Source organism: Cetorhinus maximus, chromosome 15, assembly GCF_964194155.1.
Source record: "Cetorhinus maximus chromosome 15, sCetMax3.hap1.1, whole genome shotgun sequence".
In the NCBI taxonomy this organism is placed as follows: Eukaryota; Metazoa; Chordata; class Chondrichthyes; order Lamniformes; family Cetorhinidae; genus Cetorhinus; species Cetorhinus maximus.
The window spans coordinates 86,745,130-86,770,172 of record NC_135893.1 but is presented as its reverse complement, the minus strand read 5'-3'; the positions used below and the strand labels follow the sequence as shown (position 1 = coordinate 86,770,172).

Sequence of the window (25,043 nt, the reverse complement as noted above, 5' to 3'; positions counted from 1 at the left end):
CAATTACCAAGGGGCACAGGTTTAAGGTGATTGATAGAAGGATTAGAGGGGATATCAGAAAAACTTTTTCACCCAGAGGTTGGTAAGTGTCTGGAATTCACTGCTAGGATTGGTGGTTGAGGTAGAAACCCTCAACTTATTTAAAAAGGTACCTGGATCTGCACCTGAAGTGCTGTAACTTGCAAGGCTGTGGACCAGGTGCTGGAAAGTGGGATAAGAATGGGCAGCTAGTTTTTCTAGCCAGCACAGACATGAAGGGCTGAATGGCCTCTTTCTGTGTAGTACCTTTTCCATTGTTCTATGGTTAATGACAAAACAAGTAGATCAAGTTGTGTCACATTGTTACATACTTATTAATCTGAGCAAGGAACATCCCTTTCAGTGCGTAGAATTCAGCTGTCATCTCCTTCGTGAAATACTTCAGATTTGTGGATTCAATAACTTCCAAGCCCTGTGCGGAACAAAGTTGTAGATGAATATGTGATAAAATGATCTATTAATAAAATTCTGGCAAAGTAGTCTTTATAGAAAAGAGTAGTACAGGGTCTCCAGATAGCTAAATTAGTGACTTTTGTTGATCAGGCTCTGAACAGCAGTTGTTACCTGACAGTTTTGTAACTCACCAGACGATCAATTATTCTTAATAAGTAATTGATTTTGTCGTGCAGTGATAGAAGCAACACAGGTGCTTACAAATGCTTCAGATTCCCTTGGATTACATTCCTTCACACAATTGTGGATCATACCTTTCAAATCATTTCTGTCAGAACCCACCACATTTCAATTCAAAACTACAAGGCCCAATTTATGTTTTTTGCTTACTTTCTATAGTAGTCAGATAGACACTGCCTCTCCTGTGTCACAAACCTCACCACGGACAACAACTCAAGTGTCCAACGTGGACATGTGATCCTTCTCTTCCAGCAGACCCAACCAGAATCTTCATCCCCTTTTTTTGTAGGAATGGCCATGATGCCTACCTGCATGCATTCATTCTTGCCCATAACTCCAGCCTGCTGGAGGTAGCACTTGACCTGCTGTCGAATCTTCTGAAAGCAGTCCACGATGGGCACGGTGGGAATGGTATGGATGCGACTTAGGATATCAAGGGCCACATTCACCAGGCCCTGCTTACGGGCGATCTTCCCGTACTGGATGATAGCTGAGGCAGAGGCATGGACTCCCAGCATGGCGTTATTTGAGTTGGGGTCATGCTGAGAGCTGTTTTCATAGGCTGCCACGATCGCTTTGGAGAAAAAGAGAATTAAGATAGTCTATTATTTTCAAATTTGAGAAAAAAAAGACCAGGATTTGTTTTGAGACCCTTTTAAGAAATTTTGGAAATGGGCTACATTAGAGACCAGTAACAACAAATGTTCTTTTACAAGATGAAACGGTGGTTTTGATTTGAATTTTCTCTCATTGAATCTGGTGCAAGATCTATTTTCGGCCACTTGATATTGACTGAAAATATTGGGCTGACATTATGATATATGGGGGCATTTTCAAAGGACATGAAAATATCTTATGGTGGTAAATGGAGACTAATAACATGGGAACAAGACTAGGCCATTCAGCCCATTGAACCCATTACTTCAATGGACTAATATAATTTAAAGAAGCTGTAATTTATTTTTTTGAGTGTTCAATTATGTTTTTAGCCTATACTTCAGCAAAGGCGCAGCCTTTTTTTGCACGTTGTTAACTGATGAGGAACATTACAAATGATTCAACCCATGAAAGCTGGATTCTGTTTCACTCCATGTCTAGCATGGGCATGACGGGTTGAATGGCCTCCTGTGCTATAACTATTCTATCGTTCTATGATTTTGAACAGGTAATTGGACTATATGGACTATAGAAAAAAAAAAAGGGTAAGGAATCAGATCTTAGCAGGGAGTAAATGTGGCACTCCTAATTTTATATATTAAAAAATCAGAATTCTATTTTACAGATAGACTTATCACCCACTCTGCAATTCATAGATTTACAAATTTAAAGGTTGGCCCTGGATTAAAACAGTCACCCAATTTACAAAGTAGGCCGATTGTATAACACTGCATCAAAGAGGAATGGTTACGCACATGGAAATGTTTTGAATTTTAGCAGGGTTTTACCATGAGGTGAGTGTAATTTCTGCAAGTATTCACAAACATTTCAACATTAAATGAGCTCAAACCCAAAGTCACTTTGATTTTACAAACTCATTTGTTCCATACCTGCTTTCAGTTTTGTAAGATCTGCTGCAGTCCGTCCCACTGAAATGAATGGAAATGCGAAAAATAGCAAATTTCCTGGAGTGCGCTACGGTTAAACTCTATTCAATTACAGCTTCAAATCTTACTGCAAACTTTTTACTATTTCATTTTTGCAAGAAGGGACAGATAACTATTCTACAACATTATTTGCACAGGAAACATAAAAAAAAGGAGTATGCTGTTCAACCCCTCGGGCCTGTTCTGCCATGAGGTGTGGCTGATATGTATCTTAGCTCCATCTACCCGCCTTGGCTCCCCAACCCTTAATACCCATGCCTAACAGAAATCCATCAATCTCAGTTTTGGAATTTTCAGTTCACCCCACAACCCCCACCAGCCTCAACAGCTTCTTGGGAGAGAGTTCCAGATTTCCATTGCCCTTTTAGATGAAGAGCAGGAAGTCAAACTTATTCTGCAACTTTCCCCGCCACTCCCTGCCCCCACAGCCCCATTGCTTCCTGCCACAAAGCTGCCATTTAACTATCAAGAAGACTGACCTGCTTCCAAAACTTGCCTATGCTCTGTTGGCTATACCAACAGGCTAACTCACCCATTGTACTTTAAAACATCCTTACAAGAGGCAACGCATTTCCATTCAGCACCTGCCCAAACCGCTCCAGCTGGGATCAGGAGCTCAGCATGTTGCTTGGTACGGAAACAGAACCAAAACCTGCATCAGTAAGTCAATATACAAAAATGTGCTGTTCCACTGGTATAATTATATTTCCACCAAATCAGAAATAAAGTGGCAGCATTCAGTTCATGCATTCCCGACATCACAACAGTGACTACACTTCAAAAGTGCTTCACTGGTTGTGAAGCGCTTTGGGACATCCTGGGGTTGTGAAAGGAGCTATAGAAATGCAAATTTGTCCTTTCTTTTCATTAAGCAAGGCTCAACAGCCTAACAGAAGTAACACATGTTACAAGTCAGTTTGTGTGTTAAGCAAATGTAACTCTATTTCCTTCCAAAAATACTAAACAAAATTTGAAAGCTAAACTGACATTGTACAGTGAATACACATGATGTGTTGTACATGCTGAATGGGCTATCAGCACAGCACATATTGTGGAAAATAGGACTAAAATGTTGAAAATTTCAACTTGCCAGAAGCAGATAGCAATTTATCACAATTAGCTTCATAACCTGGATTATTCCCTTAACTTCATATCAAAATTAATTTTTAACTTCCCCAATCCAGTACTTTATCCTTAAATTAGCAACAGTATAACAGATTTACTCTGAAATACATACTACATTTGATAACTCAGTCATTTTTGTCCTTCCTAAGAAAATGAATTATTAATTCAAGTTAGCCCAGAACTTCTGATTTAGGCAAGGCTCTCAAAGTTGCCAAGCCTTTCAGCAGTGCAATGATGGTGAATGGTGATAGCGTCCCCATCATTAGTATAGCAAAATATAGGTTAATGTATCAGGTTGTTGAAGATACGGAGGGGTTTAGGGAGGGAACTCCATAGCATGGGGATCACAGCACCAATATCCAACTAAACTACATAGCTCTACACACTTACTATAACCTTACCCAAGCTTTATTTTTTATTTATAAAACAGAGTTGGCTTCCAGATGTTTTTTAAGTATGATGCATGTTCAGGATGATGGGCCTGTTGGGCCAAATAGTGTTTCCAGCACAGAAACAGGCTATGTAATATTATGCATGAGCAGGTACATCAACCTTACATTGCCTGAACATAAGAACAGGCTCTTCTGCCCCTTGAGCCTATTCCACCATTCAATTAGATCATGGTTGATCTGTATCTGAACTCCATTTACTCACCTTGGTTCTATAATGATACTCTTACTCAAAGAAAAACAATCAATCTCAGTTTTGAAATTCCTAACTGATACCTGGCTTCAACACTTTTCTTTTGCGGGGAGGGGGAGAGTGTTACAGTCCTAAATTTACACAACGCTTTCTGTGAAGTGAAGAACTGCTTTCTGACGTCACCCCCGAACGGTTTCATTAATTGCAAGGTTATGCCTCCTTGTTCTGGACTCCCAGCACCGTTTCACTCTATTTCCCCTATCAGTTCCATTAATCATCTTAAACACATAAACAATCTGCATAACAAGAAATTCTTACATTGCACTGAAATCAATGTGCATCCATTACATTCACTGAAAAGTTGTTGAAACCCATAGGGATACATCAGTGTTTAGTAACCCAGAAATAAACAAGGCCCCTTCACAAAGCGCTGTTATCATTATACATCAGTAACATGTTCGCATGTAAAATGCATGTTGGCAGGTGCATCAGGCCATACCTTGATAATGATGCTGCCTCCACATGAAGATGCTGCTCCAGTGAGAAAGGTCATCAGACACTATGGGCAGACGGTTCCGCCAAGTCTTCACTACTGTCTTCATGTCATGTAAACTTGTATTCCTCCCCAAATTGGCAGGCTGCAAACCAGCATTTATTTGAGCAGCTTCCTGCAGTTCAATAATTTGCTGAGCCGCCTACGATTTGAACAAAATTTCATCAACATTAAATTGTAACTAAAAGTTTCATCAGTCCGGCCTAATGGCAACTGTAAGTATAGGTGTACCAGGTAGTGCGTGCATCATGCCCAACCCCATACATCAAAGGCATATACAACAAATGGTAACAGCTAACCTCATCACTAAACATGCTTATGTGTCAACAGCTTACAAAACAGAAGGTGACGGCATTGGCACCCACAAATGTTCCACTTAATTAAATCCGTAAAGGATAAACACACTGAAGCTCCTGGAGGCTTCTAATCTAGTCCTTTTGAAACTAGTGTAAGTAGTCAGGATGGCATGCTTGCAACCTCCTGAAGGAGTCTTTGGTATGTAAAGTTTGATGCCTATACCCACCATATACTGTACACAAGGGGTTAAATCAAGTCAATGAGATAAGAAGAGCATAGAGCACAAGAGCAGGGAGGTTATGATGAACTTATATAATACAACTCAGCTGGAGAAGTGTATACAGTTCTGGGCACCACACTATGGGGAGGATTGGAGAGAGTGCAGAAAAGGTTTACTAGGATGGTTCCAGGGATGAGACACTTCAGTTATGAGGAAAGATTGGAGAAGTTGGGACTGTTTTCCTTGGCGACGAGAAGGCTAAGAAGAGACTTGATAGAAGTTTTCAAAATCATGATGGGTCTAGACAGAGTTGATAGGGAGAAACTATTCCCGCTCGTAAACGGATTGAGAACCAGAGGGCACAGTTTTAAAGTGCTTTGCAAAAGAAGCAAATGCAAGGTGAGAAAAAACTTTTTCACACAGCGAGTAGTTAGGATTTGGTATGCACTGCCTGGAAGTGTGGTGGAGGCAGATTCAACTGAGGCACTCAAGAGGGCATTGGATGATTATTTAAATAGAAACAATGTGCAGGGTTACAGGGAGAAGGCAGGAGATTGGCACTAAGTTAAAATGCTCAGAGAGTCGGTGATGACATCATGGGCCGAATGGCCTCCTTCTACACCATAACAATTCTGAAATTCTGAGATTAACCAGACATTTTCAGTGTTTCCTACTGCTTACATTCAAGGTAAAGGATACATGACAATATTCTGTATAAACCCACAACTTTAGTGTCTGCCGTTAATTAGGGCAATTCTGGAATTTGGTAGTTAACACCCTTACCAACCCCAGCCCAGGCCAAATAAGCGGCTTGCATATTGACAGGTGCATTATGTACCTAATTTATCAAAAATCACCACGTCATAAAAAGAAAGGGTTTTTTTTCCCTTTACATGCATGATAAGAGCATTTGCAATACTGTCAGAGGGAGACAAAACCAAGTGATAAATCTGTCAAGTTAATGGTGAGGTAGATTATGTTCTTATTTTATCTTTCTTTAGACAATCACATCCATGCTCCAATCTGTCAGACTAGTTACTGCTTTTTAATTTTAAGATTACTCCCAAAGAAAGTACATTAAAATGCTCTGAAGGAGAGTCATACGAACTAGAAACTGAATTAATGTTTCGCTCTCCACAGATGCTGCCAGGCCTGCTGAGTTTTTCCAGCATTTTCTGTTTTTATTTCAGATTTACAACATCCGCAGTATTTTGCTTTACCTTAATATGCTGTTAACCTTTCTAAATGAACCAGGAATTATGTCCAATTTCCATAGAACCATAGAAATGTCATAGTACAGAAGGAGGCCATTCAGCCCATCTTGTCCATGCCAGCCCAAGGACACCCAGGTGCCCTTTCTAATCCCACCTTCCTGCACCCAGCCCATAGCCCTGCAATTACAGCACTTATGGTGCAGATCCAGGTACTTTTTAAAAGAGTTTAGAGTTTCTGCCTCTACCACCAACTTGGGCAGCGAATTCCAGACACTCACTACCCTCTGCGTAAAAATGTTCTTCCTCATGGTCCCTCCCTACACCTTCTGCCACTTATCTTGAATCTATGTCCCCTGGTTCTAGAATTCTCCACCAAGGGAAACAATTTTATCCTGTCCATTCTATCTATTCCCCTCATAATTTTGTACACCTCAATCAAGTCACCTCTCAGCATTCTTTGTTATAAGGAAAATAACCCCACCCTATCCAATCTCTCCTCGTAGCTACACTTTTCTAACCCTGGCAACATCCTTGTAAACCTCCTCTGCACTCTCTCCAGAGCTATTAGATCCTTCCTGTAATGTGGTGACCAGAACTGCACGCAATACTCCAGTTGTGGCCTCACCAGTGTTTTATACAATTCCAACATTATATCCTTACTTTTATATTCTATACCTCTGCCAATGAAGGAGAGCATTCCATATGCCTTCTTTACAACCTTGTCTACTTGAACTGCTGCCTTCAGGGACCTGTGTACTTGTACACCAAGATCTCTCACTTCATTTACCCCTCTTAGTATATTCCCATTTATTGTGTAATCCCTGTAACTGTTTGACCTCCCTAAATGTATGACCTCACACTTCTCTATGTTAAAATTCATCTGCCACTTTACCACCCATTCCACCAACCCATCTATATCGTTTTGGAGATTATAGCTATCCTCTACATGATCCACTACTCGGCCAATCTTTGTGTCATCTGAAAATTTCCCAATCGTGCCCCCCACGTTCACGTCCAAATCGTTAATATATAACACAAACAGCAAGGGTCCCAACACAGAGCCCTGTGGAACACCACTTGAGATTTCAAAAAGGAACAAAATGTTTTCACACATACTCAAGGACTTGCAAATCTGACATATTGCTGTAAACTCCCAGAGCCACGTACTGTCAACATGGCACTCTCACCTGAAGCAATGGCGTATGGACATGTGACACAATGTGTGGGAGTCTCCGCCATTCCCGGATTGCGAGACTGCTGGCCATCTCCACCAGACGCTCGATGAAGTTCAGCTGCTGTTCCTCAGGGTGACAAATTGCCAAGTAACCTCGGTACATGTTAACCTTCCATGCCATCTCCTTTGGGCAACTCAGCTCCACCTAAATAGCATTTAAATAGATTGCTCAGAGTTCGTCACAATGCTTACTTCTCTACACAAAGCATGTGAAAGAGCATGTGGCATGCTTCAGAATACTGGCCCTGACGCAAGCTGAAATCTTACTTAGGAGGGAAGAGTTTTGAACTATATTATGCACCATTCATAGCCTCGTGGTGTCAAAGAAAATCACTGATCTTTAAGTTGCTTTCGTGCTATTACACAAGTCCCCAGACCTCAGTAGCACATATGATTACACTTCTCTTATCTATTCTAAGCTTCTTTCACTCAAAGAAGTGGTAACTACCAAATGTACTGTATACTGTACTCTCTCAAGACCCATCAAAATTAGGAGGGAATTTGATGGAATAAATCATGAAAAATTGCTTCCACTGACAGGAGGATTAATAAACAGACGGCACAGATTTAGGATAATTGTCAAAAAGGGATGAGAATATTTTTTCATTCAGTGAGCTGGAATGTGCTACCTGAAGGTGGAAGCAGATTTAATAGTTACTTCCAATTCCCTTTTGAAAGTTTACTTCAAAAAATAAAATAATTGTAGGGCCATGTGGAAAGATGCACTAACTGAACAGTGTTTTCAAGAGTCGGCACTGGCATGAATGGCTGAATGGCCTCCTTCTGTGCTGTAGGATTCTATAATTATGTATTTATGTAATAGTAAAGCAAGGTTAATTGTCATTTAGGATCTTCCTTGACCTTCAAATATGGCATCCATCACATACCAAAACATCAATAGCAAGCAGATATGGAAGGAGTTGTGTGGGCCGGGGGGGTGGGGAGGAGGAGGAGAAAAAGAAAGAAAAAATAATTGCAGGGAAAACGCTTCTGGATTGATGTCAACTGTGTGATCCTCCCTCTCTGACACACATAAGCTGCTCCCAAATGCACCGCTTCCCTTATACACTTAAAAATGTACGGTGCTGATGACAGATCTCAACAATTAACTGAACAAAAGGATAAGATCAAAGGGAATGCCCGTGCAAATGGTAAATATGCAACAGTCAGTCCTACAAGGCAATATTCTTCATGTCCCTTCTTCACCTAGCACACTGAATTGTAACAGATTAAAATCAGATACCATAGGGGTTAAGGCACTTTTATGCATGAGAAATGTTTAAATTACATAACAGGAGAGGTTGAAACGTGTGAGAGCAGAGATTCGTGAAGGGATAAATTTAGAACCCACAGGAGGAAGCTACATTCTCAAGAGCATTAGACTTCCAGGCTCCAGGCACATGATATATAATGTAAGTAATGACAAATGGACAGATGTGTATGTACAGATGTACTACCTTGAAAGCAAAATAATTCCACTGAAATATTTTAGTGTTGCAGTTTTCACAAATGGAGCCCTTACTCCCTAGATTGACATCTACTGTAGCTCCTAATGTGCTCAGCTGCCTAAATACAACAGGATACAAAGGGATGGAAAGTTACACTACAAGCACTGGTTAAATTGCATCCAGAGTATTATGTTCGCTTCTGGGCACCACACCTCAGGAAGCATATGACCTTGGAGTGGGTGCAGTGCAGATTAATCAGAATGATATAGGAACCGAAAAGGTTAAATTATGCAGACAGGTTGCATTTACTAAGTTTGTATTCCATTGAGTATAGAAGATTAAGGGGGGATCTAATTGCAGCATTTAAGACGATTAAAAGATTTGATAAGGTGGATAGAAATGATTTCTTCTCGTGAAAGAGTCCATAACAAGGGGGCACAACCTTAAAATTAGAGCCAGGCTGTTCAGGCGTGATGTCAGAAAGTACTTTTTCCACACAGAGGGTAGTGGAAATCTGGTTGAAGTCAATGGAGAATAATATTGCGCAGGATTATAAAACCCAGCATTCCACCTGATCTGATTGGATTTCCACAACCAGTATACAGTAAAATTACCCCCAATATATTTCAAAACGCAGAGGGAAATCCACAGCAACATGGTACTGAATCACACAAAGCACGAAGGAACGGGCTTTAGTCTTTCTATTGGGCCGAGTTAGTTGTACAGAACAAAGAGGCTTTGGAGCACTGATGGTCCATAGATACATAAAAAAAGCTTTAATCGTGGCATTGGAAAAAATGAATGACAGAAGCTTCCGCTGAAGAGGTACAAGCTCTCCTTAAAACTAAACACCATAGCTCCAACAGCGGCCCCTTTAAAAGAACGGAACATCAGAACATCTTCAGAATGATTTTAGAAAAACAGCAAGTTATCACGCGTCAGTTCTCATCAATTACAACAAAACAAGCCAGCTGTCATGGGCAAGGGCTAATGAAATATAAACTCCAAGAACCAGTGGATGTCATGCCGAAGAGGCTGAATAAACAGCAGGCATTGAAAGCTTTTTATGAAAAAAAAACTTACCTTTGCTCTGAACTTTTGAGTCATGAAAATTAACTAAAGAAAATACATATTTACAGAAACCTGTGTCCACTGTTATTGTGGACTTTTGCTATTTATCATCTCATTAATAATAGCAGTGTACTCTGTGCCACATACTCTTTGTCAAACATCACTGATGCACAATGCAAAGGCTGTGGGGAAACAGCAATAAATGCTGGCCTCGTCAGCAATACCCACATCCCGTGAATAAATAAATTAAAATAAAATTAGCAGTCACTGCCTCACTTCAAAAGCCCTAACAAAATGTTTTCTTCCAGGAACTGCGCTTTTTTCTCAGATGCTGGCACCTCGTCATCAGCGACGAATTAGTAACAAGCAGATGCTCATGCAATTATTCAGCAGCTGATCCATAAACACAACAAAGCAAAACTAAATGTAATCAATTGTCAGATGAGAAACAGAGCGTCTGGGAACAAAATTCTCCTTTAGGGTTCTATGTTTCCACGATTGAGGGGAGAGAAACAACCTGACAGGATAACATTGACTATTCAGCAGTTCACAGAGATTGCTGAAGGTAGAATATCTGTCGGCACTGCTAAGAAATGGAAGGAAGTGGACTTAACGTTGCGGTTGTTATTGGGGCCAACTTTTCGATGCAAATCATGCTAACGCCAGGATGCAGTTGGCATGGGGCTCAATGTCTTTCTTCACACGGTTCAGAAGGTTAGGCCAGTCACTGTACAGGCACTCTGTCAGACATTTTTCTTTCTTTAAACTCAGCTGGGTGCCCACCACATGCGAAATCGCACTGCCACATATGAGGGTCTCAATATGAAGGAAGTAGAGAACTGAATACATACTGAGCCTCTGTTAACTTGACCTGAAACATGCACTCACTGTAGGAATATCCAGCTTTTAAGTCCTGAGAATTTATATGCAGGTTGACAGAAGCAATTGGCCTCTTAAGCGCAGGCTGAGGTCAGAGAGCAGCCACATCTTTTCAGACAGGAAAGGTTCTCAATAGTTATGAACACAAAATGTTGAATATTCAGATTAAGAAATAATATAAAGGGCTCACATGCAGTCAGTGCAAACAATGGGATATGGACTTCAAAATTTCATAGATTGACTATTATATAATTCCATACCAAAGCACTGATAGTATTATTTAATACAAACATAAGTAGTGTTTAATACCAACATCCAATTTAAGATTACGTAAAGACGCACATGGCCTATCCGCATTATTACGGTGCACAGCTCGCTATTTACTACTGAGGCAAAATCGATGAAAGCAAAGCAGAGGCATAAGTAATCTAGGTATTCCAATGAGTACAGTTATAGTAATTGGGAGTAAAATGAAAATAGGAAATACAAATGATTTATAGAATACAAACTGGTGCATTTGCCTCAAGAATTGCTTACCTGTACCAGTGCTTCTTTCATAGCAGCCCAGTTAGAAACTCTCCAAGCACATTCCAAAACTAAGTAGGGATTAACATGGCCTTTGGACTGGCCGTACTCAGTCAGTGCTTCCCACTGGTTCAGTTCCTTTGAGCAGCTGTTGATTACGAAATAAAATAGAAGTAATAAGCAGGTTAGGTTCAGGAGAAAGCAGCGTCACTGATTGGCTCCAGGAAAATGCACCCATTTAACATCTTTTTCATTATACATTGTTGTATTTTTTGAACTACGAATGAAATCTTTGGTGTATTGGTTGGAATGTTTGTGCAATTCCACATAATCAAATAATAAATGTGTAGATTTATTAATTTCCCCTTCCAAAGAGAGGTTGCTGATGCAGCAAATCCTACTTCTTGGAAGAAAGGATTTCTCCACGTAGGAGCTGTCCTGTGCCTTAGGACCATAGTGCAAACTGTAGGTATTGCACGGAACTCATCTCCTACCATAGTGTGACATCCCAGGGCGTAGAATCTGCCACTCCCCATCCCTCCTGCACCAAAAACCAGCTCTTCTAAAGCCCTGTTCCAGACTATAGATTTAGAGGATGGACAGAATTGTACAATGCAATCCCCAAAACTCTAGTAAGCATCAGCAGCCCTAGCTGCCAATTGACTAGAGGTCCCATCCCACTCCCAACAGTGATAATTCTGATCACAAGCTACTGAAAAGTATCAAGTAAGGCCTTTTTCTGCAAGAGGAGAGTGCTAATTACTTCTAACTTTTTTTTTGCTTGTGTGTGAGATTTGATTCATTTTACTATAGCATAGCATTTTTCATTCAAACATCTACCCAATTGAAAACAAGGCAGAAAAATGCAATGACGACTGTGAATCCCAGCTTCTTGGCTGACAGCTTGGTGCATGGGTCAGTTACTGGTGTCAACTGTGGGCTGCAACACAAGGGTCTAGATTCTCACTTAAAACTGCAGCACTGATTGCACACATTGAATGCAAACCAGCCTTGCTAACAACCTTCACCACTATCTTCAATGACAAGTAGACTTTATTAACAGAACTTCAGCACATCAAAAAACATACAAAGAAACAGAGAATTCAAGATTCCTATGCTGCTACTTATCTGTTATGTAACCACTTGCATTTATATATATCTTTAGCAATGTAAAAAGACCCAAATTACAATTAAATCACTACATTACAGTGTTTCACTTGATGCTAAAACTGTACCATGCAATGCCTATAGTTTAGGTGCCTTACACAATGTGTCACTCACTAGCTCCAATAATGACAGTGGGAAATATGGCTTCCCTCAAGCATTGGGAAAATCTCACATTCAAAGAATCTTATAGTACATAAGGTGGTCATTTTGTCCCTCATTCATGCGGTAGTGAGCTGCCCAAATTAGTCCCCCATCCTAGCTTTTCCCCCTTAACATTGCAAATTACAATCCTAGCTTCTTCAACCTCTCTGCATAACTGAAGTGCCTCATCTCTGGTATCATTCTGGTCAACGTCCTCTGTACCCTGGCCTAGAATTAGACAATACTCCAGCTGAGGTCCAAGTAAGGATTTGTGAAGGTTTAGCATAACGGCAGGGCTGCATGGTAAAGAGACATCACTGCAACACATGTCCAGACAGAACCTCCCTGAGCCAATGGAGAAGAGGAGCAAATGTTTTAGGGTAGATGAAGCAATCTGAATTAGCCAGTGCTGCTGTTTAAAAGCTTCATGCCAGCCTGGGAGTTGGTAAGGTACCTACCAATTCCAGTGGTCCTCCCACAGCTGATACTCTGGAAATATGGCAGGTGACGCATTATTTCTTTCATTCTCTTTTCTGGCTTTATCCATAGCTTTCTCATAGGTTTCTTGCGCCTTCACGAAAACATATACTTTGTTATGGTATAAACCAACATTAAAATTGTAGCAAAACAATAGGCATGGCATTGCTTAATTTGATTTACAAGTTGTTTTTCTCCACTGTAGGTATTGCCCAGAATTTTACAGCACAGAAATAGGCATTTGGCCCAACTGGTCTACGCTGCTGCTTATGCTCCATGTGAGTTTCCTCCCACCCAGACTTCATCTCACCTTATCAGCATATCTTTCTATTCCTTTCTCTCCACCCACCCCTCCCCCCGACCACCTACTTACCTAGCTCCTCCCCCTTTTATGCTAAAACATACAGAGTGTCAAATGTGAAGATCTATTGGCCACAATCAATTCAACTCATGTTTACGCAGTTATAAAAACAAAGTTTAACTTTAGGAACACAAATTCGCCCTGATCGGGGAGAGGGTTTCCTTTTGTGCTCTGCTTCTGCTCGACTGATCCCCTAATGTCCGCATTCTGAAATCTCTTTTTAAAGTAGTCTCTCTCCCATAATCCACAGATATCATGCTCGCCATCTTCCTGAATAGCCAGATATATCCTGTGAACTAGGATGCGTGAAATTAAAAAACAGCTCTCCATCTTAAATTTAAAAATCACCTCTCGCCTACCAGTATATGGTGAGCCCAGTATGGGGCAGTGTGGGTAAGCTATTGCCTTGCAGGCCAGTTTCTGCAAAACATACATGAAAACCACTTATGTCCAAGCCTTTGTTATGGAAAACAGGTTAAGGATTCTCAATTGTGACTCTTGGCAAACACAAAACATGTCGACTGACTGTTGACTTCCATGATTGGTATCTCTTTACCGTGAACAATTCCCCAAATTTAGTGTGACAAAATTGCAACCCAAGACAGAGTGCCTGAAAAAAGTCATTAACATGCATTAGGTAGAATTTAGGAAGCATTCACTGTGAAATGAAAGCAGACATCTAAACTGAAGTGTTTGATGCAGAATGAATCTCAAGACTCTTGAGAGTGTGCAACAGGCGTACCTGCTCAAAGAAACCATGTTGCTCGTAGGCTATGGCTGTTGCAGTCTCAGGAAACTTGCATCGTTTTTGCCAAAGGCCAGCCCACATATCCTCCTCTTGCAGTAGTGAGTACAATTCAGCCAGTGAATCTAAAATTTCCTGCAAATGTGATTAAAGCAGTGTGTAAAATTCTAAGTTTTTTTTTAAAAAGAGATGTATTTTCATACAACCAGAGACAGGGATTGAGCTGGTCATGTGCAAAATGCTAACACTGACAAAATACATTTTCAGAATCACTGAATCATGCAGCAGAGAAGGAGGCCATCCAGCCCATTGCACCTGCGCAGGTTCTTTTAAAGAGCTTTCCAATTAGTCTCACACCCTTCCTCTTTTCAACATAGCCTGCAAATGTTTCCTGTTCAAGAATTTATCCAATTCCCTTTTTGGAAGTTACTACTGAATTCACTTCCACCACCTTTTCAGGCAGTGCATTCCAGGTCACAATAACTCGCTGTGTTAAAATGGTCTCATCTCATTCTGGCACTTTTGTCAACTATTTTATTTCTGTCCTCTGGTTACTGAACCACCTGCCAGTGGAAACAGTTTCTCCTTATTTACTCTATCAAAATGTCTCAGGGTTTGGAACAACTCTTATCAATTCTCCCCTTAACCTTCTCTGCGCTAAGGAAAACAACCCCAATTTCTCTAGTCCCTCCTGCCCTAACATTTTGGTAAATTTTTATTTGACTAATGATCTAACAAAAGAGAAGTGCTGTGTCACAGAACCTTTTCAAATACCAAAACTGGCAGGTGAATTTGAAACTGTTATTTTTTTTCCTGGGTAATTTTACCACAATTACCCGATTGGGTAACTTTCAGCCTGCTGACCAGATTTACAACAAATAGGCAGTGGCTTAAGAAACAGCACTCGGTGAAAATTGATAGGGCACAGAGTTTCTTAATATTGGAATTACGTTTTTCTCACTCGCTGCAATCCATTTTCCCTACAGCTGCTCAGTGTCATATACTGGAGACCAGGGGGGAAAAAAAACAAACAGCAATGGAACAGAAAGAGAACTTTGGAAAGAAGATAATGAGGTCATGAGATAAAGAAGTTCACAATTAAACTGGGTAACAGAAAGTGAATGGCAAGGAGGGGACGACCTTTTGCCATTACTATCGAGTCAGTAATGAAGACAACAGGATTGAGACAAAGGAAGTGACAGGGTACAACGGAGTTAAATGCACCAGGACACAGATTCCACCACCACCCTCCAGACCACCATAAAAGCTCAGGAATATTGTGTATCCTGTACAAAATAAAACATAACTGACAATCTCCATTCAAGGCATCAAATAAAGTGCACTTGGGACTGATACCAAACAACAGGGGGAGAGAACATGGAACAAGAGAGCACCCTGTTTTTTCAGCTATGAATATCCCTCAAGAGGTTCAGGGAATCCTTCCATTTCCATAGCTGTAATTTAAGCAGGCTAAGCAAGTTCACTTATATTTTCTTTAAAGCAAGAAGTCGCTAATTTGTGCTCCAGCAAGTGAGGCGATTGCTGTAATGTAGAACAAATGCATACTCTTTGCACTCTACCACAGTCCAGTGTGGCACTGATTAAATGCAAGAGGATTTCATCCCACCAGTTTTTGTTAGTTAAGTACCAAGGGGTCAGTAGGTCATTCATACATAGCAAGCCACTAAATTTGGTGCAGTTCTTGATATGTGGCCTTGCTGACAGGACCCAAGCTAATATGCGGAACACTGTATTCAACCTACTATATCCCTTGCTGTCACTCCACATTCACTTCAAAGATCTAATTTTATGTTGACAGAGGTATGATGGGCCAAATGGCCTCCTTTAAGATTTATCCTTGAGTCAAAAATACACTGCTCTTTACATTGCAACTCAATTGCTGGGAAGTCAAACAGGAAATCAAAGACTGGTAGAGCTTCACCTTTCAGCCTTAATCTGCGGTTTTTTTACATGCACATCAGAATGTCTGACTGTGCTGTATTTTAAGTCCTTCTTCTCACGACAGGTAAACTTCAATTCTCAGCCCATTCAACCAGTGCTCAAGACGGTTTTTCACAAGAATCTGACAAATCCTTCATGTTGAGACATTCTCTTTACATTAGCAAGCCAAGAGAAAAATAAAGACAACTTTTTATCTCCCCATTTTGAAAGTACAAATATTACTCAGACTTAAAGCCCAATTTAGCAGGCAGACACTTTTCTGTACTTAAAACGCACATTCAGAACTGCGTAAATCCAATTCTGGCCTCTTGCATTTCCCTAATTTTATTCACTCTACCAGTGATTGCTGCACCATTTCCCAGACCATCATCAATCAAGCTTCCAAAGCACGGAATTCGGGCAGACTGAGGAAAACCTGTGCAAAATTGAGATTATGTTCAAATTTTAGTTTATAAATGTTTGCCATCTACTCGATAATGCCATTCTAAATTCTTAATAAGGCATATTGCTTTTTCACCCATCACCCTATTCTCACTGACGTACACTGGCTCCCAGCCGAGCAATTCTTCGATTTTTAAATTCTCATCCTGGTTTTCAAACCCCTACATGGCCTAACCACCCCGCCCACCATCTCTAACCTCCTGCAGCCCCACAACCCTCCTAGAGTTCAGCGCTCCTCTGAATCTGGCCTCTTGCCTATTCCCGATTTTAATTGCTCCACATTGATGGCTGATCCTTCAGCTGCCTAGGTCCTATCGCTTTGGACTTGCAGTCCTAAACCTCTCCAAGCTCTCTCTTCTTGAAGATGCTCCTTAAAATCTACCTTTTTTTTTAACCTAGCTTTTATTTGGCCATCCTAACATAGCTCGGTGTCAATTTTAGTCTGATGACTCTCCTTTGAACTCCCCTTGGGACGTTTTGCTGCTTTAACAGCACTATAGAAATTCAAGTCCTGGTTGCAACAAAAAGAATCACTTACTTGTGGAGGTGGAGTGATGCTTTCCTGCTCATAGAACTCTGATGTCTGACGTGGTTTAATCTGAAGGCTCAAGCCCTTTTCAAAAGCCTGGTGCTCTAGCATCAGTGTGGACCGAAACCAGAGGTTGTGCGTCTTGCCCAGATACTTCAGCACACAGGGTCTGATGGAAATGTGAGGGACACACTGGGACATTGCCTCGACAAAGCAGTTAAGAGCACTTGGCTGGCAGTCTCTCTGCACCTGATGACTTCCACTGCAGAGAAAAGGGCTTATCTCCCCTGCCAGAGCCTGGGGACCAAGAACACAACAGCCGCTCAGAAGAAAGGATTTCTGACACATTTATATTTCAAAACAAAAGTTAGAAATAAAATCACATCATATGCATTCTAGCAAGTACTGCCCCAACAGTTAAAAGCTTGGATTAAAAGTGTATGAATTTTACATTATTCACTGTGATAAATCATAGTCAAATTTCAATAGAAACGTAGGATATCACTTATTTGGCATTGATGATGAGGAGCCTTCAGTAATGATTGGTTTGCACAGTATCAGAAGTCAACCATGTTAATGAATGAAGGTAAGAAGCAGAAGGGGTGGGAGAAAGTTCGTGCGGAACATAAAACACTGGTGCAGGCCAGTTGGGCCGAATGGCCTGTTTCTGTGATGTAAATTCTGCGTGCTGTGGGGCTGGAGTCACGTTAGCCAAACTGGGTACGGATGGCAGCTTGTCTTCCCCGAAGGATACTTGCGAACCGGTTAGTGTTCTAGAACATCATTTATGATCTTTTTTCTCTAATTTGTTGAATTGAATTTCACAATAGATCATGGTGGGATTTGAACTCTCAACCTCCAGATTGCTAGTCCAGTACTATAATCATGACACTAAATCACACCCAGCAAGACCGTGGGATGACCCCTCTATATTTCGATATCAAGCATTTTTTATTGCTGACCGCACAATTTGCATGTTTCTGCACTTCCAAGGTCATAACAATTTAGCGCTGAGATTTACTTTCCTGCATGTGCCCCTCCAACAAACTCCCTCAGACTTAAAACACGGCAGGAGGCTTGGCTTCAAATACAAATTATTTCAACAGCGAGACACTCTTAAAAAGTTTTACAGCTAGGCATTCTATATAGACCCCTTTTCAAATTCGACATCAGAAAGAATGAGGAAGAAAAGCTTCAGTTCTAGAGAGATGGCCCCGAAGATCAATAATGTGTGAATTTACAAGTGATGCCAGTACTTCACTGACTGCTTTGGGGAGTGATGATAAAACACCTTCCAGGCTAACAGCTTTTATTGAAATAATTCTTTGAAATATCTTTTCCACTTGAGCTTTTATTTGAAAAGACAATGCCTTTATGCATCACAGTCAGTTCAAAATATGATTTTTTATTAGGACTTCTGATTTTAGATCTTTTGTAAAAATAACTTGTATTTCATGCTGGATACAGGTCACATCTTCAGTTAATGGACACTGCCAGATATTACATAGAAAGTACAATGGAGAAAGAGGCTGTTCAGTCCAACCAGTCCATGTTTTTCCTCCACATGAGCAGTAGTCCTAAACCGCATGTCCCTGCCCTGATCCAAGTTCCCTTTATTCCCCTTTTCCAATAACCTTCTATATAACTTAGTCTTAAATGCCAATATGGTCTCTGCAACAATCACGAATTCCATTAGTGTATTCCATGTCAATATATCAGTAATCATATTGTTTTTTTTTTAAAATATGGAATGCTTCACGATTTTGCGTGTCATCCTTGCGCAGGGTCCATGCTAATCTTCTCTGTATCGTTCCAATTTTAGTGTACGTGCTGCCGAAGCGAGCACAATCATATTGTCACTGGACCTTAACAATCTTCTTGATGACTGGCAATTACTCTGTATAGAAATTACATTGTTAAGGCAACTGTTTGTTAAAATAGGTGATGGGCATTGGTTCACCCATCAAAAAAGTGTAAATGGGTACAGCTGTAACACCCCAGTGTGCAAGGCAATGGGGGAGTCTGCTGCACTGCAGAGCTGTCTTGAGAATAAACCAGCTTGAACTCATTCTTCCATGACAAGCATTTATTGTGAGTAACATTCTACAGCCTTACAACCGTAAATGTAAAGGAAAAAGTTTTTCTTGGTCTCCATTTTAAATTTCTTAAATTTAATCTTATGGCTATGTCCCCTTGTTCTAGACCCCTCAAATGATTGGAAAGAGTTGAATTCTATTTAATCTACATCTGTCGTGGCTCAGTGGTTAGCGCTTTCATCTCCATGTTCTTGAGCACACAGTTCAGGTTGCCACTCCAGTACAATACTAAGGGAGTGCTGCACTCAGAGATACTAGGCAGGATTTTCATCCCCACCTGCTGCCAGGGTTATCTGGTCCTGCCAAATGTCAATGGACTATTGGCTAGGCCACCGAATCTCCCACAGCAGGTCCCACCGCAACAGGACCAGAAAATGCTGGCCGCTGTTCTTCAGATGAGACATTAAAGCGAGGTTCTGTTTGGCCTCCCAGGTGGACATAAATGGTCCCATGGTGCTACTTGGATGAACGAGGAAGTTCTTCCCAGTGTTCCGGCTAATATTTATCGCTCAACCAACATCAGGTAATAAACAATTCATCAGGACATTTTTCTGAGTGTGGTTTCTGGGACTTTTCTGTGCAAATATAAAAATTGTGCCCCATAAAAAAGACAAATTATATTAATCTGGTGACCATAAAATAATTAAATGGAAAATATTCAGGACTGAGTGTTTATGTCTGAGCACTCACATGCTGTTGTCTATCAGATAGTATCTTCCAGAGTCTGGGAAAGAGCTGGATCCAGGTTTTCTCAGCCAGTGCTGTGCTAATGTGACATAATTGAACATATGCACTCAGCAGTGCCCCAGTCTATCAAAGAAGAGAGAAAAAAAAAATGTTCAGAATACAGAGGAAAATAAGAACTCCCCCACCCACAAGTATTGCCTTTACTGGCTAAGCAGCAGCAGCAGCATACAAAATAATTCTGAAGCAGGCCTTCATTCCTATTTCTGGCTCGCCATTAAAGGGCTTTCTCAATTAAACTGCAGCTCTAACTTCTCCACAAAGGTGTTGCTTGATTAAATGGTTTATAATAAAATGCAAAACACATAAAACAAGTATTAAGTGCGGCAAACCAAGCACATAATTTACCCATCAACCTTGGCCAGGTAAAATGACACAATAAGGACTATGTAACAGAGTGAGGCTGCTTTAGCAAAAGCGACCAATGCATCATACATTACCATTAATAGCATTTATTTGCATAAGCAGGCCATCTGCACCAATTTAATTAAGTGCTCCTCTCAAATATCACTGCGTATGCTGGCATATTTAAACAATATCACATTTTACCTTTTCAACACAAGTTGGGTTGGTAACTGACCCTTTTGTTAGTATCAGAGAATCTTGCAGCACAGAAGGCGGCCATTCTGCCAACTGTCCATGCCAGCTCTTTGGAAAAGCTATTTAATTAATCCTAGTCCAACCTGCTCTTTTCCCAGCAAATTTCTCCCTTTCATGAATTCTTCGAATTCCCTTTTAAAAATTGCTACTGAATCTGTTTTTACCACCACTTCAGTCATTTAAGATTGATTCCAAGTGCATAAGTATGCCTAAGCAGAGATGTGCCAAAGCAGAGAACCATGAGGATTTGGGGAATTTGATAAATATTAGGTCGCAGATTCAGAAAGATGAATTACTTGTTTTCTCAAGATGGGCTTTATGCATCTCTCCTGATAGTTTACTCAAATCCCTTACTTAAACTGTGTGCTTAAAAGGAAAGAATATGCTAAACTGTAAATCAAACTGCCCATTTAATAACAACTGAACATCATAAACTTAAAGTAGGAAATTGAGCATACTAGTTTACATATGTATGAACTAAATTTCATTATACTCACCTTTACTTCTCTGAGAGAGTCCAGAAACTTGTCATGCCTGTTTGTCAGCATGTGCAACTGATTCCCAGCATCCTTCTCAGACTGTTCCTTGGTCTTAGGGGTACTGCTCTGATCTCCTGGTGCCAGCTCAATATCAATCTCCACGTCCTAAACAAGAATTATTAAAGAACATATATAAAACATTCATTCTTTTTACATCGACAAAGAGGCAAAAAATTACTAATTAGTATGGAACCTATATTACCAGAGTAACAGGCAGCATTGCTGTGGAATAAAACATTCTCATACCAGTCATAATCAGTGCCAGAATCTCAGATCTACAAAGTTTTTGGCCTCTTGCGAATCCCCAATTTACTTTGCGCCACGAGTGCCGTCAGTTGCTTGGGCCCTAAGTTCTGGAATTCCCTCCCTACACCCCTCCATTAAGACCTTCCCCAAAACCTTACTTTTTGGCCAAGCTTTTGGTCACCTCTCCTGTTACCTCCTTAAGTGGCTTGGTGTGAAATTTTGTCCGATAACGTACCTGTAGTGCACCGTGGGATGTTTTTCTACGTTAGAGCAAGTTCTTGTTTTTGGTAGGCAGACAGGTAACCTATTCATCTAACCTAGCAGTTCAGCACCATTTCTGAACTCGATTCAAAATCTCAAGGCAGCAAAGGTGCTTGGTTTCCACATGTGGGCTTTATAACATTCATTGCCATGGTGAGTATTTCTTTAGGTTATGTACAAGCTATCTATTAATAGCTGAATGCAGTCCGGCTAGTCTCTTGGTGAATTGTCACACCTGTTAAAGATTAGTTCTGTTGAAGGGTCATGAGGACTCGAAACGTCAACTTTGCTCTTCTCCGCCGATGCTGCCAGACCTGTTGAGTTTTTCCTGGTATTTCTGTTTTTGTATAGCATTGACTGGACTAATCACAAATTAAGGAGTGTGCTGCATGGTATGCGCCCAGCATGTAACTGAAAAAAAAATGGGAAAATGGGGCACTGCTTCTCCATTGTTTCTCCAGTATGTGGCAAACAAATGAGGAACAGCAATTGCTCAAACTTTGTGCCACAGGCATTGTTCAAATTAAATGCATTATGTTTTGTAACAATCTTTCCAAGTCCGATTCTTCAGCCATATTTGGATTCCTTTGTGCTGCTTTGTATGCAATGTGTCAAACATGTTAGCTTTCTGAAACAAGTTGTACAACAAATATTTAAAAAATAATTGAGTACATTTTTGTATTTTGTTAATCTGCCAAATACAAAAGAAAGAGTAGATATGTACACTATTCTACAGGGGGAGCTTGTATCTCAATGGACAATTATCCCTCTGCAGTAAGCTTTCCCACGCTGACTCCCAAGGTTTCAGGAACTTATTTGATTCCATAATCTCAAAATAATGCTTGTTTGCTGTCAAAAGGAAAATCTTCCCACTGACTTCCCAGTCATGCGGGTCTCGAGCTTATTCACTGAAGAAAACCTTACAAGAACAGTACCGAGCCAGAAGGCAAATCAGATTTTTTTCATGTAATTACCAAGAATTCTGGCCAATGAATCCAGGGTTCAATATGTTTCATAGATTTGAGGCGCTTGTCACAGACTGGCTCCGAATTTGGTTTTCATGTTGCTTTCTCATATTTGATGGGCAAGTGTTCTTGTCAACCCCCATCTATATTATCCAATTGCGGGCAATATCAGAACCAGGGGCCAAAAATATAACTTGATCACTAATAAACACAACGTGGAATTCAGGAGAAATTTCTTCACTGAGAGGAGGGTGTGGGTGTGCAACTCACTATACATGGTTGGTTGAGGCAAATAATATATATGCACTTAGAGGAATGCTAGACAAGCCCATGAGGGAGAAAGTAATAGAAGGATATGCTGATAGGCTGAGATGAAGAGGGGTGGCAGGAGGCTCGAGTGGTGCATTAACACCAGCATGGACAAGTTAGCCGAATGGCCTGTTTCTACTCTGCAAATGCACTGTAACATTCATCTTGGCAACAACTGGCACAGACAGAATCGTGTTGTAACTCACATGTAGCTGTTTACCAAAATTTGTTGGCCTACGCATGTCAACATAATAAAATTAAACATGTAAAGCAAATCACCTCCTCCTTGCTCTCGCTGTTCTCCCTCTCTCTGGGCTCTTGTTTCACATGTGTTACCATGGCAAAGGCTGCACGGTCATGGCTATCAGCCAGATTAATAACATTGGTGATGGATGGCAGCATGGCACCTTGGCAGTTGGTGCCAATGGTTGTATTTTTTTCACACACCGCAAGTAACAGCTGGGGGAGGGGGAAATAGAAAAACAAAAGGAAGTGCAATAATCAAAAACGATGTACATGCAGGGCTCAGCAATATAAGAAATATTTTAGGCCAACACATCATCATTACTAATTCTTCCACAGAAAAGACACATTTTTAAATTGTAAACATAGTCAACATCAATGGGGGAACTCACATAGTGAAGTTAATGAGCCCAACAATGTTAGAGTACCTAAATAACACATACAACTGAAATGACTGGATCACAGGGTTAAAGGCTGCATGTAGTGATATTAATTCATCTCCCCAAGTACAAGATTCATTAATTCATCAATGTTAATTGGGCAAGGATAAATAGGAACAAACCTCCCTTAAGTGGAAACAACATATTTACGTCTACCTAATCAAACCCAAGACCTCTATCAGGTCACCCCCCTCCATCTTATGACATTGGTATTTAAACAACAAGCAAAGAAAATTTGCAGTTTAAAACTTAATTGTCCCTATGTAAACCATTTAATTGTACTTCTGTGGGCAAGATTCTGAATGGACTTTGATCATTCTAACTGAGACTGCTTGCCCTAAAGTCCCAGTGGATAAATACACCCCAATGCACTCCCAGTGCAGAACTGACCCATATGGAGCATGTTAGTCACTTGGAAAGTGTATTCCAAAACTGGATTCAGCTTGGACAGTCAAATATCTTGCTGGCATTCACTGAGCACACTCACTAAAAATGTCCATCTGGGCCACTATCAGGGAGCTGGCAGTGCCCATGGAGTAATACTAGGATGATACTTGGGGGCCGGGGGAAAGAGTGGTAAGAAACGGAGACATGAGAAAATGCTATCCATCCTAAGTTTCTTACATAGGGACATTAAGTTTTAAACTAAAAATTTTCTTTGTTATTTAAATACAAATGTCAGAAGACAGAGGGTGATCCGATAGAGGCCTTGAGTTTGATTAGGTAGACGTAAATTTGCTTCCACTTGTGAGGGAGACCAAAAGTAGGGGTCATAAATATAAATTGTTCATTAGATCCAAAAGTGAATTCAGGAGAAACATCCTCACCCAGAAAGTGGTTGGAATATGGAACTCAGTACTACAAAGAATGGATGAGATGAATAATACTGACACATTTAAGAGAACACCAGATAGATATTAGGGAGAAAGGAGTAGAAGGTATATTGATGCGATTAGATCAGATCTGGGTACACTATGGCCTGCGGGAGCTTCTAATCCGGCCCATGGCTCTGCATTGGGAAAAGCATGCAGTAGGTGCCAGTGAACGCAATGCAACCAAAGTGCGCATGCTCTTGGTGCCTGGGTGATCGACGTCAGGAATTGAGAGTGTAAAATGCAGATCCTGGAGAACTTCAAGGGATGTGCTTCCAGCCAAGTTGGAGTTGGCCATTGATCGGAGGCCAGAGACGAGCTTTTCTTGGAGGGTGCAGCCAACATATTAAACCAAATGAGTGCATGTGAAGGAGCAGTACAAGGTAAGTGCATCCTTCAGATTACTTTTCAATTACTGCAG

General features: G+C 40.7%; 1 protein-coding gene and 1 non-coding gene across 5 annotated transcripts in view; both read right to left on the bottom strand.

Moving 5' to 3' along the window:
- The window catches only part of trrap (transformation/transcription domain-associated protein), a 212,335-nt gene that overhangs the window by 57,247 nt on the left and 130,045 nt on the right, over positions 1-25,043 (bottom strand). For 3 of the 4 annotated variants that reach the window (XM_078558868.1, XM_078558869.1, XM_078558871.1), the window contains 12 exons: positions 23,347-23,526; positions 21,245-21,391; positions 20,094-20,213; positions 17,317-17,604; positions 14,373-14,510; positions 13,251-13,363; positions 11,497-11,632; positions 7,515-7,706; positions 4,543-4,738; positions 2,220-2,258; positions 981-1,246; positions 351-451 (listed from right to left, as the gene is read on the bottom strand). In XM_078558868.1, the coding sequence (XP_078414994.1) occupies positions 351-451; positions 981-1,246; positions 2,220-2,258; positions 4,543-4,738; positions 7,515-7,706; positions 11,497-11,632; positions 13,251-13,363; positions 14,373-14,510; positions 17,317-17,604; positions 20,094-20,213; positions 21,245-21,391; positions 23,347-23,526 (1,916 nt within the window). The remainder of the gene's footprint in view (positions 1-350; positions 452-980; positions 1,247-2,219; positions 2,259-4,542; positions 4,739-7,514; positions 7,707-11,496; positions 11,633-13,250; positions 13,364-14,372; positions 14,511-17,316; positions 17,605-20,093; positions 20,214-21,244; positions 21,392-23,346; positions 23,527-25,043) is intronic. The other variant, XM_078558870.1, reaches the window with a different exon arrangement.
- LOC144691283 (U6 spliceosomal RNA) lies at positions 19,047-19,153 on the bottom strand. The gene has a single exon (XR_013579086.1). It is a non-coding gene; the product is annotated as a U6 spliceosomal RNA (small nuclear RNA).